The following is a 16182-nucleotide window of genomic DNA, read 5'->3' on the forward strand; positions in this document are numbered from 1 at the left end:
ATGTGCGTGATGTCATTTTGAGCGTCTGCACATGCGCAAGCGGCAAAACCCGGAAGTAACACGCTCTGTTACTTCCAGGTTGCTGCGGAGCGCAACCCAAAAGCCCTCAACCCAAGGTATGACTATAATAATAATCCAGCTAAATCTAATATAATAATAAAATAAATCAGCTAAAACCAATAAAATAAAAATAATAATCCAGCTAAAACCAGGGGGCCGACATGCTCTCCAGTTGAATTTTGAGCTATAAGCTCCAGTTTCACAGCTCAAGTCGCACCATTTGGTCATGCAGGGAGGGCCATTATCTTTAGTACAAAAAGGCATCTATACATTTCAGAGCAAACCATATGAAATGACTATTTATTGTGGAATGCTACAACATTTACAAAGCAGCAGGCCTATAAACAGGTAGCATAAATGATAACAGGATAATAATAATAGTAATTTATACTCCACCCATCTGGCTGGGTTTCCCCAGCCACTGGGTGGCTTCCAACAGAATATTAAAAACACGATAAAACATCAAACATTAAAAACATCCCTAAACAGGTGTGAAATTTTATCCTCAGCTACAGTTATAAAATAGCCAATACACTTAAGAGATGAACAGTTTTCGAGTCTGTTGGTCTCAGGCCGTTTCTGAGTGTCCCTCTAGCAAATCTTTACACGTGGTCTTTTTAAAAATCAAACTTGTTCTGTTCAGCATATTAGCAAGTGCTAATGGTCCATGCAGTCTGGATTTCCCACACGCCGATGTGAAATGTTCTGAGCGGCTTTTCCTGCAGCTCCTTTCATTCTCTGAAACTGAGAAGGCTGAAGGTAACATTCAACGAACCTGAAGGAATCCAGCCCTTTCTCTGGTTGTGTATACACACCATACATTTAAAGCACACACCCACCCTCCAATATCCAGGGAGCCATAGTTTATAAGGGGTGCTGGGAATTGTAGCTCTGTTACTACAGTTTCCGGGATTCTTGGCAGGGAAGGAATGTGTTGTAAACACGCTGTGCGTCTGCTCCACATCAAATACCTCCCCTACAATACAGTTACTTCCCCACAACCTCACTTTATTTCCCTGCCTCACATTTGAGGGCAATTGCCCTTTTTCATACTGGATCCAATCACTGTTAAGTTCAAAGAGTAACAGTACAAGTAGAAAGCAATTTCATCTATTAAGAACAAGAGCACTGCTAGGTAAGACCAAGAACCCACCTAACATCCTGTTTGCCACAGTGTCAAACCCTGGGAAGCCCACAACCAGAACGTAAATTATTTTCTTATCTTGTTTCCTCAGCAGCTGGTATTCAAAGACATGGAGGTGGTACACAGTATTTGATCCTGGAGACGGCACACAGCCATCATGACTAGTAGCCACTTGCAGACATATCCTCCATAAAATGGTCCAATCCCCTTTAAAACCATCTAACTCGGTGGCTTTTACTACAACTTGCGGGAGAGAATTCTGTAATTGAACAATGTGCTGTGTGAAGAAATACCCACTTTTAGTCTGTCCTGAATCTTCATGGGATGGCTCTAGTATTATTCTCCACATGCCCCTCTTTCATATGCCCCCTAACCTGTTTTCTGAACAAAAAAGCCCCAAATATTGCAACGTTTCCTTACAGAGGAGCTGATCCAGCCTCATGATCATTTGGGTTGCCCTTTTTTGCACGTTCTCCAGTTCCACAATGTTCTTTTCACAATGCAGAACTGTACACAGTACAGTGGTGCCTCGCAAGACGAAAAGAATCCGTTCCGCGAGTCTCTTCATCTTGCGGTTTTTTCGTCTTGCGAAGCAAGCCCATTAGCGGCTTAGCGGCTTAGCTCTATTAGCGGCTTAGCGGATCAGCTGATAAGCGGCTTAGCTGATAAGCGGCTTAGCAGATCAGCTGATAAGTGGCTTAGGGGATCAGCTGTTAAGCGGCTTAGCGGATCAGCTGATAAGCGGCTTAGTGGCTTAGAAAAAGGGGGGGGGAGGAAAAAAACCCCGCAGGAACTCGCAAGACATTTTCGTCTTGCGAAGCGAGCCCATAGGAAATTCGTTTTGCAAAGCACCTCCAAAACGGAAAACACTTTCATCTAGCGGGTTTTCCGTCTTGCGAGGCATTCGTCTTGCGGGGCACCACTGTATTCCAAGTGTGCCTGCCCCAAAGATTTGTATAAAATACATGAATGATATGGGGTGTTTCTGTTCTATTTGCCTCCCTGCTGTTGCACACTTTTCATTGAGTTTATCCACCAGTATCTTATTTCTGGTCAGTCAACACCAGATCACACCCCATAAGTGCAAAATGAAGTGTTTTGCCTCAGTGTGCATCAACCTATACTTACATGCACTAAACTGCTTTTGTTATTCTAATATTTTGTTTTACCAGTTTGGAGGGGCCTTATTGGCCTTGTCTTAGCCTCTGCGACTCCCGGCTTTAACCACCCGCATTAAGCATAGCTCTTTCCCATCTTTGCCCATGCCATTTCTTTAAAAACTGAAATGAGAATAATAAAGAGCACTTCTAGTAGTGCAGAGCTATTCCCCTCAGCGCCAGAACCACGGAGCCTGTCCCCACATAGGTACATTGCAAGGGTCTTATGCATCTCTGAGCAGAGACACCCCTCTATTGGAATCGAACACAGCCCACAGCCTCCTTGGCAGTATTATAAAAGCAGCCCGAAAAAGGGTCTTGAATTTTTTAAAACGTATGAAGATGCTTCTGTACTGCTGCTGAAGCCAGCTGTGCTAGTTCTGCACATCTCACCATATCTACTCATTTTGAGCTCTGAAAGCATCTCTTCTGACTCCTAAATAGCTATTAGCGAAGCCAGCATCCAAGCTACTAAGAAATGACCCATTCACAAGCAATTCCACAACAATGTCTATGCTGCCCAGTGGCTGCCTCTCAGCTCTGAAGAACTCTTAGTGTGTCTTCTCTTAGAACTCTGCTGAACTCTTAGTGTGTCTTCTCTGTAGAACTTGTAGGCAGATGGAGGATGCTCCCCCATAAGGGGCACATGAGAGAGATGCAAAATGTTTTATGCCTGCATTTTGCCTTCACTGTACAGAGTTATAAATACGTAAGGGAATGGTCAGGATCTCTGGCATTACTACTGCCACATGATACGTGTTCCGCTTTTTTTACACTGGTGCTCTCTGGTTTATAAAGTTTACTTTGGCCATCGGACCAAACCAGATTAGAGTCCTCTCCCATACGGATATCAGAAAAAGGCTCTATTTTGGACCAGTTGTGATCCTTTTTGATGGTAAGATCTATTAAGAAAGTCCTCCAGTGAGCATTCCGATCATGTACCTATAGCAGGGGAAGAAAACAAGACAAAAAAAATACTGTTGTTATTCAAGTTCTGACCTGATTAGAGCAATCATAAAGACCTTAAACTAACTAGACCAATTTTTTAAAAAACAAAGCAATGTGGACTAAAGGCCCCTCTGGGATTAAAGGCTCTGTCATTAAATTTGCCCCTAGACAGACACCAAAGCAATTTACTACATGGGTGTTCTAAGCTTTTTAAAGATCATGGCAAATATTTTTTATACTCAAAGAGTATTAAGCTTGTTTGCCTGCCCATCCCTATTAAAATGAATAGGGCAAACTGGAGAACATACCAGGACATGCCTTCTCAGGGTAGACAGATCTGTGAAGGTCCTTTCACAGGCCCTGCACTTGTAGGGTTTTTCTCCAGTGTGAATACGCTGGTGACGCCTCAGGGCTCCTTGCTGAGTAAAGGTCTTTCCACACTGCTCACAGAAATAAGGAGGAGTCTCTGAGAAAACAAAACAGACCTCACAAATGTTGGGGTGTATTTACAAAATCTTATTTCTCTCTCAACTTTAGACCCATTTTGGGTCTACTTAGTGGCTTGTAAGGTAAACACATACTGGTATCAGAAAACAAAGTACCGTATTTTTCGCTCCATAAGATACACTTTTTTCTTCCTAAAAAGTAAGGGGAAATGTCTGTGTGTCTTATGGAGCGAATGCGTGGTCCCTGGAGCCAAATTGCCCAGGGGCAAAAAGCAGATCATGCTTTTTTTTTGAAAGAGGGAAGTGGGTGTTAAAACAAAGCTGCTGATCGGCAAGCGATTGGCAGCGAGATAAGGGACGCTAGCAACAAAGGAGGCTGCCTGGGAGGGGGGAGGTAAAGACAACAAACTTGCAAAGGGGGGAAACAGGAAGGCTAAAGCAATAAAGAGAGAAATTAGAAGAAAAGGAGGAGCAAAAAACTGCTCCAGCTAAGGAAGATACACTAAGGCAAATAAGAGGCAAGGGGGTGTTGAAAGGAAGCAGCTGATCGGCAAGTGATCGGGGAAAGAGATAAGGGACGCAGAAATAAAGGAGGCTGCCTGGGAGGGGGGAGGTAAAAGCCCATGGATCCTCAGGATTTTTGCATTGGGTCACCCCAAATTCACCATCAGATCCCATAGCATGTCCATGGCTACAGCCTGCACCAAAAAACACACACATCCACTGTTTTGTGGGGCCGCAATGGCGCAAAAACGTGGTTACAAAGCACAGATCAACATGGATTCTCAGGATTTTTGCATTGGATCACCCCAAATTCACCGTCAAATCACATGTCTGTGGCCACAGCATGAACCACAAAAACCATACATCCACTGTTTCATTCAAAATATTTTTTCTTGTTTTCCTCCTCTAAAAACTAGGTGCGTCTTATGGTCAGGTGTGTCTTATGGAGCAAAAATACGGTAAGTTGGAAACAGGAGAGAGACAGAAGCCAACAGACACAGCAGCTGTTAAACAGCAAAGCTGAGAATCATAACTCTGTAAGGGATTCCCAACTCTCAGCGCTACAGTTCCCAGGATTCACAACCATGACTGGGATAAGAGTGATTTTCATGTAAGGCATGAATGCGACTGATGCCTTGAGGGCACTACTATGGCAGGAGAACAACACAGGGAAAAGCTGGGTTCCTCTTTGTGGTTTTCACATGATCAGTTCTACTTACAGAACTACCCTCTGCTGCTGGAAATATGCCTCACCCCCCCCCGCATGCTATTTCTGAACACTGCAGGTTCTCATCAGAGTAAACTGTGAATATGTCCATCTTTTGGAAGCAGTGAGAGGTCTGTGGAGTGGTGAAGCTGCTTGCCCACGGACTCTACACAACTTGGCTTTCATCAAGGAAAGATATTGCCAAGTAGGGAAAACTGAAAACCCAAATTTTTTGCGGTTGTCACGAGTTTTACAAATGCTGCCGCATACCCAACAAGAACTCAAGGTTCTGAAAGGTGAGCATTCGGGGAAGCTAGAGCACACAGATCTATTTAATTTTCTGTGACTCTCAAGGAAATACATTGCCCCCCTTTGCCTGGAATGAAATAAAGTTTGAAATTAAGCCCAGAGCACCCTAGCTCATGTACACATGTAACGATCTCCTGCTTAGAACATAAATTGTACTGAAAGTATTTAACTAACAAAGTATTTCCACATGACAATTCTTGTATCATATTTAAATATGTATTTTTTGCTCTATAAGACTCACTTTTTCCCTCCTAAAAAGGGGAAATGTGTGTGTGTCTTATGGAGTGAATGCAGGCTGCGCAGCTATCCCAGAAGCCAGAACAGCAAGAGGGATTGCTGCTTTCACTGCGCAGCGATCCCTCTTGCTGTTCTGGCTTCTGAGATTCAGAATTTTTTTTCTTCTTGTTTTCCTCCTCCTGTGGTCTGGTGCGTCTTATAGAGCGAAAAATACGGTAGTATTTCCACATGACGATTCTTGCATCATATTTAAATAAATATGCAAGGCACATTGCCAACTGTGGTCTGGGACAGATTCTGGATTCTTACGCTGTACTTGCACAGAATGAACGCTGCATGTGGCAGAGACTTTCATCAACACGATCCATCTCCTCCACCCCCACTGGGAAGGGATTTATTACCTGCATGAACGTTACTGTGTTGGGCTAATGAGGCCCTCAGTCCAAACGTTTTCCCACACACATCACACTTGTATGGCTTGGCTCCCATGTGGCAGCGCTTATGGCATTTCAAGTATTCGTTGGTTGAAAAATGTTTTCCACAGACATCACACTTGAACAGACGCTCTCCTGCAAAGGAAATGAATGGTGGTAGAATGATGTTACTGACCGTTACCTACGCTGATGATCACCCACAGGAGACGTCCAAAGAACGTCCAGGGATGGGGAGCCTCTCCAGATGTTGTTGGACTACAATTCCCATCGTCCCTGAGCATTGGCTAGGCCACCTGGGGATGCCATTTGTTTATTTACTTTTTACCCCACTCTGGGCCCGGGACAGCAGTTGGGTGTCCCAACAACCTTTGAACAGCTACGTATTCAGTGGGACACTAGAAAGGCCAGTGTGTGTGTGTGTGTGTGTGTGTGTGTGTGTGTGAGAGAGAGAGAGAGAGAGAGAGAGAGAGAGAGAAATAATTTTTATTTGAATTTAGAAGTATAGAATTATAACAATACAAAATACATATCCATATTTAGAGATTTCTCTGAATCTCTGGACTTCCCCTCCATGGGTCCTATTGTCAACCTTTTCAACTGCATATTGTTTAGTAATCCATATTTTATGTCTCTCCATTTTGTCCATAAAATTTGCTACATTTGCTACATTACAACTACCTGACATTTAGAATACATCTGAAGGCAGCCCTGTTCAGGGAAGTTTTTAATGTGTGACATTTTGATGTATTTTTAATCTTTGTTGGAAGCTGCCCAGAGTGGCTGGGGAAACCCAGCCAGATAGGCGGGGTACAAATAAATAATTATTATTATTATTATTATTATTATTATTATTATTATTATTATTATTATTATTGCAATCCTCCTAATTTTTTCATCTGCTTACAGTGCTCTACCAGTATAAATTTCCCTCATTCTTTATTAAAGATTTGGTCTTTTTGGTTCCTGAGCTTTCTGGTCAGTTTCGCCATTTCAGCGTACTCCAACAGCTTAGTTTGCCACTCGTCTCTGGTAGGGCCTTTGTCTTCTTTCCATCTCTGGGCTAGGAGCATCCGCGTGGCCGTCGTCGCACAGTGCATAGACACACAGTTGCGATCTACCTCCACTGATGGGCCACACATTCCCCTTCCCTGGTCCAGGAGATCTCTTCTACACTCTCTACCTTCCCAAGAATAGTTGCCTCTCTTTCTGCTCCTGGGGTATGCGATCCTTTAAGCCTCTGCTGCAACAGTTACACATCTTTTTCTGTGTGGTCAATGCCACAGAAGCCCTGGGCAGGTGGCCATTTGTGGAGAGTGTAGAAATGTGTGTGCTGTCTTATTCCTGATCACAGTGTAATATGTAGTTCGACCCGATAGAACAGGCAAGAGTAAGTGAATGAGAGGCAGCTTAAGAGTTATGCCTCACAGGAAATCTGGTAACCTCCCCAACCATCATCCTTTTCAACTACTTATCTGTAATTCATGAAAAGTCATAAAATTGTAGAGTTAGAAGGGACCCCAGGGGTCATCTAGCGCAACCCCCAGCAATGCAGGATTGTAATCAGAATAAATCAATATGCACGGATAGGCATTAACCTCTGCCACATCCAAGGACTGCATTTAAACGCTTACCTGTATACCTGAAGGAGCGTCTCCACCCCCATCGTTCAGCCTGGACACTGAGATCCAGCGCCGAGGGCCTTCTGGCGGTTCCCTCATTGCGAGAAGTGAGGTTACAGGAAACCAGGCAGAGGGCCTTCTCGGTAGTGGCGCCCACCCTGTGGAACACCCTCCCTTCAGATGTGAAGGAAATAAGCAGCTATCCTATCTTTAAAGGACATCTGAAGGCAGCCCTGTACAGGGAAGTTTTTAATATTTAATGCTGTACTGTTTTTAACATTTGATTGGGAGCCGCCCAGAGTGGCTGGGGAAACTCAGCCAGATGGGCGGGGTATAAGTAATATATTATTATTATTATTATTATTATTATTATTATTATTATTATTATACCTGTATGTGTCCTCTTGTGGCCAGTAAGCTTGCCTTTATCTACAAAGCAAGCTCCACAATCCTCACAGATGTATGGCTTTTCACCTGTATGGGACCTGCAGTCAAAGAAATATGAAAACGCTGACAAAACATGCGAAGAGTGACATGTCCTGCTTAGTAGATATTACAGATAGTTTGCCTGTATTCCACCCCTCTCCCTCACCTCCCTGCTACCACCCAAGGCAAGCGGCAGAGAACATCTTGGGAAATGACTCCAGCCATAGCCTGGGGACTTGGACTAAATGATCTTCAGGCACTTTCTAGCTATACGATTCTATGGCTACAGCAAAAAAAAGTATCAAAGAGATAGAGTTGTCAAATAAGAAAAGAAAAAGTCAGATTTCTCATTCCTCTAGAGCAGGCTTAGGCAAACTCCGGCCCTCCAGATGTTTGGGACTACAATTCCCATCACCCCTAGCTAACAGGACCAGTGGTCAGGGATGATGGGAATTGTAGTCCCAAACATCTGGAGGACTGGAGTTTGCCTATGTCTGCTTTAGAGTACAACCAATAACAGAAGACTTAATTAAAATAAAATTTAAAAAATCAGTACAGGATAATTTGAGATGGAATGGGAGAACCTTCGAGTCTCCAAGCGTTCTTGGATGCCAACGTCCACTAGCATTCCAGCTGAGGGGTTTTAGTTTTTATTTATTTAGATAAATATAAACCACACTTTTGTAAAAATACCACAAAATGGCATGCGCCAGACAAAATTGCAATCAGAAGTTGTAAGTCCAGCAACACCGGAAGTTCTCCTGATTTAAGACCTCCTGAGAACAAATAGAGAAGGGAGACCCAGCTCAAGGAAACAGGTTTTTAAACCTGCCCCCATTGAGGTAGCAGCAGAAATCATGTAACATTACCAGAAATTTCGAAGCACGGAAAGTCAGTCCCCACCTCTGCTCCCATTTGGAGTTGGTCCAAGAGCTGCTTTGTATATTTGTGTGTTTAAGCGGTGTGTCACCTTTTAAAAAAATGCTAGAACTATTTAGTTCTAGTTGTATTACAACTACTACTGAAGGTTGCCAGCTACACACTCTTCCACCCCCCCCCCACCTACACTCATTGGAACATTTACTGTTCGTTAATGCAGTGGTACCTCAGGTTAAGTACTTAATTCGTTCCGGAGGTCCGTACTTAACCTGAAACTGTTCTTAACCACTTTAGCTAATGGGGCCTCCTGCTGCTGCCGCGCTGCCGGAGCCCGATTTCTGTTCTCATCCTGAAGTGAAGTTCTTAACCTGAAGCACTATTTCTGGGTTAGAAGAGTCTGTAACCTGAAGCGTATGTAACCTGAAGCGTATGTAACCTGAGGTATCACTGTACGCATGGCCAATATGAGTTAGAAGTAAGTACCCAATTCTGATGCATGCAGAATTTGCAAAATCAAAGATAGAAGATAGAAAAGACAGACACAGAGAGAGAGAGGAAAAAAAAAACAGTCTTACCTGGTGTGAATCTTGAGCTGGGATGGCTGAGCAAATCTCGAACAACAAATGCTGCACTGGTATGGCTTCTCGCCTGTGTGGGTCCTCATGTGAAACACTAGGGCCGTTCTTGAGCTCAAGATCTTCCCGCAGACAGAGCAAAGGGGACGCTTCACTCTTCCTTCGTGCTTCCGCATATAGTGGGTCCTCACATCCCTTTTCCTTTTAAAAGTGGCGTTGCAGAGGGTGCAGGAAAACTGCCTGTCGTCCGTGTGGACGCTCGCCCTGTGCTCCTTCCAGCTGTTGTAGCTCGCGAAGGACTTGCTACAGACGTCACACTGATAAATTTTACCAGGCACAGAATGGTGGACGTTTTTGCAGTGGTCAGTGTATTTCTTCCTGGAGACGAACTTCTCTGCACATTTGGTACATGTTATAACATAGGCCGATTTTTTTGCGCCCTCGTTTTTGTTCGCAACGCCCCTCGCTTTGCAACCGGCGTCCGATTTGCTTTCTTCAGCGTCTTGATCATTTGAATTCTCATCGATGTCTTCGGAAGAGACTGCCTCATTCTCTTCCCTGCCCCTGCCTTCTGTTTCACAGTCCCTTTCTCCTTTTACACAGTCCTCTGCAACCAAAGTCCTGCGTCCATCTGGTTCTTCTCTTTGAATACCAGCATCAACACATTGCTCTTGGCTTTCCTCTTTCCTCTCAGACTCTGCTTCCAAAGGTGGAGGATTCCTGGATTCTCCCTCAAGCTCCCGAGTTTTTTCATCCACAGGTTCTCTTTGCAAGTCGCTGTTTGGTACCTTCAGACATGTTTTGCTATTCATGTCAACTTTGCTATCTATAACAACTGCTTTTTTTGTTGGTGGGGATATCATCCAGTAATCTGGACTGAGTTTCCTGTCTTGTCCCGATTCATGTATTTTTCTGTTGGGGGAAAAAAAAGTAATGCCACCTGTAAATTAGATACAATTTCCCGCAGGCTATACTAGATACAGGGGACGCAGGTGGCGCTGTGGGTTAAAGCCTCAGCGCCTAGGACTTGCCAATCGAAAGGTCGGCAGTTCGAATCCCTGCGGCGGGGTGCGCTCCCGCTGCTCGGTCCCAGCGCCTGCCAACCTAGCAGTTCGAAAGCACCTCCGGGTGCAAGTAGATAAATAGGGACCGCTTACCAGCGGGAAGGTAAACGGCGTTTCTGTGTGCGGCTCTGGCTTGCCAGAGCAGCGATGTCACGCTAGCCACGTGACCCGGAAGTGTCTCCGGACAGCGCTGGCCCCTGGCCTCTTAAGTGAGATGGGCGCACAACCCCAGAGTCTGTCAAGACTGGCCTGTACGGGCAGGGGTACCTTTACCTTTACCTTTATACTAGATACACAAATAATCCATATATTCATACAAGGGCAAATTTGAATGAAAAGCATCTAAGGCCACAATCCTAACCTCCTTTCTATGGGGTAAGCCCCAATGACCTAAGTAGGACATACTTCTAAGTCAAAATGAATAGGATATTGCTGCCCCCATCACTAGCTGCTATTCTAAGATTTTTTTTCCAGCAGGCATTTCCAGGTATGATATTTAATTACTGTTTGCTACGCAGGTGGCGCTGTGGGTTAAACCACAGAGCTTAGGACTTGCCGATCAGAAGGTCGGCGGTTTGAGTCCTGTGACGGGGTGAGCTCCCGTTGCTCGGTCCCTGCTCCTGCCAACCTAGCAGTTCAAAAGCACATCAAAGTGCAAGTAGATAAATAGGAACCGTTCCGGTGGGAAGGTAAACGGTGTTTCCGTGCGCTGCTCTGGTTCGCCAGAAGCAGCTTAGTCATGCTGGCCACATGACCCGGAAGCCGTATGTCAGCTCCCTCGGCCAATAAAGCGAGATGAGCGCCGCAACCCCAGAGTCAGTCACAACTGGACCTAATGGTCTGGGGTCCCTTTACCTTTACCATCTTAACTTTGTTTTCGTTTTAAAAACTGGTAAGTTTTGATGTATTGGCTGGACCTGTCTGCTGCATTGGATAGGTTTCTTTTTCTCGAAAGGTGGGATAGAAAAGCTTAGTAAAATAAAATGGAAATTGACAAATACACATCATGAAGGCAAAGTTAAACGCAGAGCCTGCAATTCTAGAATACATTCCTGGGAGTAAATTCAGTTGATCTTAGTGGGGTTTGCTTCTGAGTAAGAGATGCAATGGACTATGATGTAAAGCATCATTTCATAATCTTGTTCTGAGCAGCAGCAGCCAAGTATAAAGTCTGACAATAATAATCACCCCTAGCAACGCACAGGGCATAAAAACTCCAAGGCAGTTTGTATGAGCTGGCTGACAAGGAGAGCAAACTGAGCAGCACAGCACCTTTGTTTCTCTGACTGCGGCTGTTTGGTTTGCTGAGCCACACGTTGTCCAGGCTATAAAAGGAAGAAAGAAAAGTTTATTGTGCTGCCTGTAAGCTTCACAGACTGGCTGTGGAAGCCATGCAGCAAATACTTTTACACTGATAGAACTGTCTAAATGTAACTTTGAATATGCTTGTATAATAGCACTGCAATAACAAGAAGAATGCGGGTGGCGCTGTGGTATAAACCACTGAGCCTTGGGCTTGCCGATCGGAAGGTTGGCGGTTCTAATCCCCGCGAGGGGGTGAGCTCCCGTTGCTCAGTTCCAGCTCCTGGCAACCTAGCAGTTCGAAAGCACGTCAAAGTGCAAGTAGATAAATAGGTACCACTCCGGCAGGAAGGTAAACAGCGTTTCCATGCACTGCTCTGGTTTTGCCAGAAGCGGCTTAGCCATGCTGGCCACATGACCCTGAAAAACTGTCTGCAGACAAACGTTGGCTCGCTCAGCCAGTAAAGCGAGATGAGCACTGTAACCCCAGAGTCGTTCGCGACTGGACTTAACTGTCAGGGGTCCTTTACCTTTTTTTTTTTTAAGAAAAAGAAGAAGAGTTTGGACTTGATACCCTGCCTTTCACTCCCCTTAAGGAGTCCCAAAGCGGCTAACAATCTCCTTTCCCTTCTTCCCCCACAACAAACACTCTGTGAGGTGAGTGAGGCTGAGAGACTTCAGAGAAGTGTGACTGGCCCAAGGTTACCCAGAAGCTGCATGTGGAGGAGCGGGGAAGCGAACCCGGTTCACCAGATTACGAGTCCACCGCTCTTAACCACTGCACCACACTGGCTCTAAAGCAAATCCTATATCAAATCCTCTAAAGCTGGCAGACTTCTATTCGCTTCTGGATAAAATTTCTAACAGCAAAGAGACGAAGACGGAAAACTATCTCCCAATATTCTGAAATGAACAAAGACTTTACCTTACATGAGTAGTGAAGGCAGATCTCTGAGCAAAACTTGCCGCGCAGCCTCCGCACTTATAAGGCTTCTCTCCCGTATGTGTTCGAATGTGAACCGTCAAGCCACATTTAGAGCTGATCACCTTGTCACAGTAGGGACACCTCTGAGGATTCTTTTTCTTCTCATGCACTCTCCGCATATGATGGCTGATGTCTTTCTGGCACTTAAACCTTTTGTCGCACAACAAGCAGGGGAACTGCTTTTCATCGTTGTGAACGGTGAGCCTATGTTGCCTTAGGTCCTGGCAACTGGGAAAGAGTTGGCCACACATATCGCAGCTATATTGAACCACCAGATCTGCGTCATGTTCTTGTTCCATGTGCGACCAGTACTGCTTGGCAAAATGGAAGGAATGACAACACTTGTCACATGTGTATGTTTGGGGCAAGACTTTCGATACATTGCGCGGCGATTTCCTGAGTTTGGTTTCGCTAACATTCAAGCCGTTTTCACCCTCCTCCTGGCCGGGTAGTATCTTGCTTGTAACAATGCAGGCTTCCTTGGAGTCCACCAGATTTAGTGACAGGTGGCTGGCCTTATTTCCTAGCGGGCTGACATTCTTCATAGTATGAGCGCCGTGCATGTCTATTTCATTACATCCAGTTGACGCTGCTGTGCTGTCTTTGGGTCCCTCAAACACAACACCATATTTGTCAGAACGGCCAGGTTTACCTTCACTACCATCATAGACGGCAGTCAGTTTTGTGTGCTTCTTTCGGTCCCAAAGCTGTCTCTTCATGGGCGCTGCCAAAATTCGGGACGAAGCACTCTGTTCCTTGTTTTCTACTTGTTTTGTTTTACTGCAGACAGACCTACTGCCTTCATGTCTTTCTGAATGAACACCCAGATCCAAATTTTCTCCTGCAGCCTTCATTTCTTCAAAAACATCAAGCAGATTTTGGCATTCAAGTCTTTCGGCTACCTCCTTTATTAGGTGCAGTTTGTCCTCTTCAATTTCTACTTCTGTTGTGTAGGCAAACTTTAGGAAGCAGACAAATTCTTCAGTGTGAACACCCTGGAGAGTCACCCGACAATCTCTGGCTTTCAGCATCTCATCGGTGAGGAACAGGCTTCTAAAATAATTGCTGGAAGCAGCCAATACAACTTTGTGAACGAAAAACTCCTCCTGGATGCCAAACTGGTCTGTGTATATTATTGCGTCACAGAAGTGGCCAAACTGATAGAGAGAATGTAAGGTTCTCAGTAGGCTGGAGGCAGCCGTGTTGGATTTCATTAAAATTTTCTTTTTCTCCATCCTATCAAAAGGAAGTGCGTCAAAGAATGGTGATACATTGGCTTGTATAAATCCCCTACTTTCAAAATAAATAAATGAATAAATTCACTTTCTCGGTCAATTCACAGTTAACACAGAATGCCACACATTAATAACTGAAGATGAAGTTTATGGAATTCAAAGGACTGTATGACCAGTCCTCCCTCTGTAGAGGGAGACAGACTAACAGTGCATGCCAACTCAGAAGGAAGTCTCATTGAGTTTAATAGAACTTACTTCCTGGTAAATAAACACAAGGAGGGCAGCCTAAGAAAACGGAATAAAGTGTGGAATAAACTTGCACTATTAAGCCTAGTTTCATATTCCAGCTTAGTAGGGAGCCTTGGTGGAAATTTATTATATTCCAGGCTCTACTCTCTACTTGCTGCCTTGTGCAAAACTGAGAAGACACCTACCCACGATGAGAAACAGGCACACTTAGACACTTTCATGCAATTCTGGAAAATTTGCATTGAAAACATCACCGTATGAGGGAAAACCGAAATGTTTGAAGGAAGAGAGGTGTAGGGAAGCAGAGAGAAAGAGAGAGAAAAATGTTCTCTGCTAAAACTAGGATTTGGGAGTCATCCAGTGAAACTGACAGGCAGAAGATTCAGCCCAAACAAAACAAATTACTTCTTAGCACCAAACACTTATTTATGTCCTAAGATTTATACACCGCTTGATTGTTGTTGTTGTTTAAAATCCCTCAAAGCGGTTTACAAAAGATAGCACAGTAAAATCAAGGGGAGGGGGAATTACAAGCCTTACTTCAAAACATGCAAAAGTAAAAATACAAAAAAAGCAGATTAAATTTTTCTAAGCATCTGGGGAGACTTGTCTAAATAGGAGTGGGTTTTTTGTTTTTTTTTAGCAGGTGCCAAAAAGAGCACAGCGAAGGCCCCTGCATGATCTCAACAGGCAAGGGAGTGAGAGGCGCCGCTGCACTAAGCGACTGGGCTCTTAGTGCAACTTGAAACTATTAAAATCACAGAACTGTAGAAGGGACCCGAGGGTCATCTAGTCCAACCCCCTGCCGTGCAGGAATCTTTTGCCCAACCTGCAAACCTCGAACCCACGACCCTGAGATTAAGAAAGATCATGCTCTACCGACTGAACTAGCCCAGGTCTGAGTTCGTTGCCGAAACCTGGTACCTTGGATGGGCATCAAAATTGCAAGGACATTGAAGGAACATTCTTTCACCTCTGGTGGACTTGCCCTAGAGTGAAGGCCTTCTGGGAAATGATATATAATGAGTTGAAAACGGTATTTAAGTATACCTTCACTAAGAAACCAGAGGCCTTCCTTCTGGGCATTGTCGGCCAGAAGGTGTTAAAGAAGGACAACATTTTTTATGTACGCAACGACGGCAGCAAGGATACTTATCGCTAACAGCTGGAAAACTCAAGATCTACCCACACTGGAAGAGTGGCAGATGCAGCTGATGGACTATATGCAACTGGCCGAGATGACTGGTAGAATTCGAGACCTGGGAGAAGAGAGGGTTGAAGAAGACTGGAAGAAATTCAAGATTTATTTACAAAAGTATTGTAATTTGGTCGAAGGTTAAGAAGGATGCTAGATCATAAATAATTGCCTACCATTGAATTAGATTTGAATTTGACGATAAGTAAGATTGAGGAAAACATAAAATTTTTGGAGAATTATTAGATTAAATTAATTGAACGAGATTTAAGAATGTAAACAAGATGATAAATTGCTGGAAAAAGGTTACAATGATGTAAGTGGGAGTGGGAGACGTGAGGGAGTCCAAAGAAGTTTTGAAAAATGTGCTATGATACATGTTACATTGTTTATCATTTTTGCATTTTGTATTAAAAAAATCTTAATAAATATTTATATATATATAAAAAAACAAAATTGCAAGGACATATCCCCCCCTCCCCCAAGCAACATGCAGTGAGCTCTACCAGTGGAACCTCCACTTCCAGGGCAGAATACCTTTTGAATTATGACAGGCAAGCGCTGCTGCCTTTCCCGGGGCGGAGAGAAGGAAGCGGAGCTGAAACTAAGCGGACCTTTCTTTTCCTTTTTGCAGCATCCCTCAAAGCGGGGAAGGAAAACGCTCCGCGTGACCCTCGGCGGCCACCGTAGCAAGGCAAGGAAAGGCAG

The 16182-nt window shown here is 44.3% G+C and overlaps 1 protein-coding gene across 1 annotated transcript; it reads right to left on the reverse strand.

Annotated features, from left to right (window-relative positions):
* Positions 1-331: 331 nt before the first annotated feature.
* LOC307212409 (uncharacterized protein) lies at positions 332-16182 on the reverse strand. Its single transcript, XM_079969750.1, has 7 exons — positions 16012-16182; positions 12736-14031; positions 9445-10356; positions 7955-8049; positions 5913-6080; positions 3618-3775; positions 332-3303 (listed from the first exon to the last, which is right to left on the reverse strand). The coding sequence occupies exons 2-7, from the start codon at positions 14028-14030 to the stop codon at positions 3061-3063; spliced, it is 2871 nt and encodes a 956-aa protein (XP_079825876.1). The 5' UTR covers position 14031; positions 16012-16182; the 3' UTR covers positions 332-3060.

The sequence above is a fragment of the Podarcis cretensis genome (genome assembly GCF_951804945.1).
Source record: "Podarcis cretensis genome assembly, chromosome: 3".
NCBI classification, from domain to species: domain Eukaryota; kingdom Metazoa; phylum Chordata; class Lepidosauria; order Squamata; family Lacertidae; genus Podarcis; species Podarcis cretensis.

Excerpts from the sequence above, each read along its gene's own strand:
- LOC307212409 (XM_079969750.1), bottom strand. The coding sequence starts at position 14,030 with ATGGAGAAAAAGAAAATTTTAATGAAATCCAACACGGCTGCCTCCAGC. Across the intron at positions 10,357-12,735 it reads GCCTTCACTACTCATGTAAG|AAAAATACATGAATCGGGAC; the intron begins GTAAAGTCTTTG and ends TTCCCCCAACAG. Across the intron at positions 3,776-5,912 it reads ACACAGTAACGTTCATGCAG|AGACTCCTCCTTATTTCTGT; the intron begins GTAATAAATCCC and ends TTGTTTTCTCAG.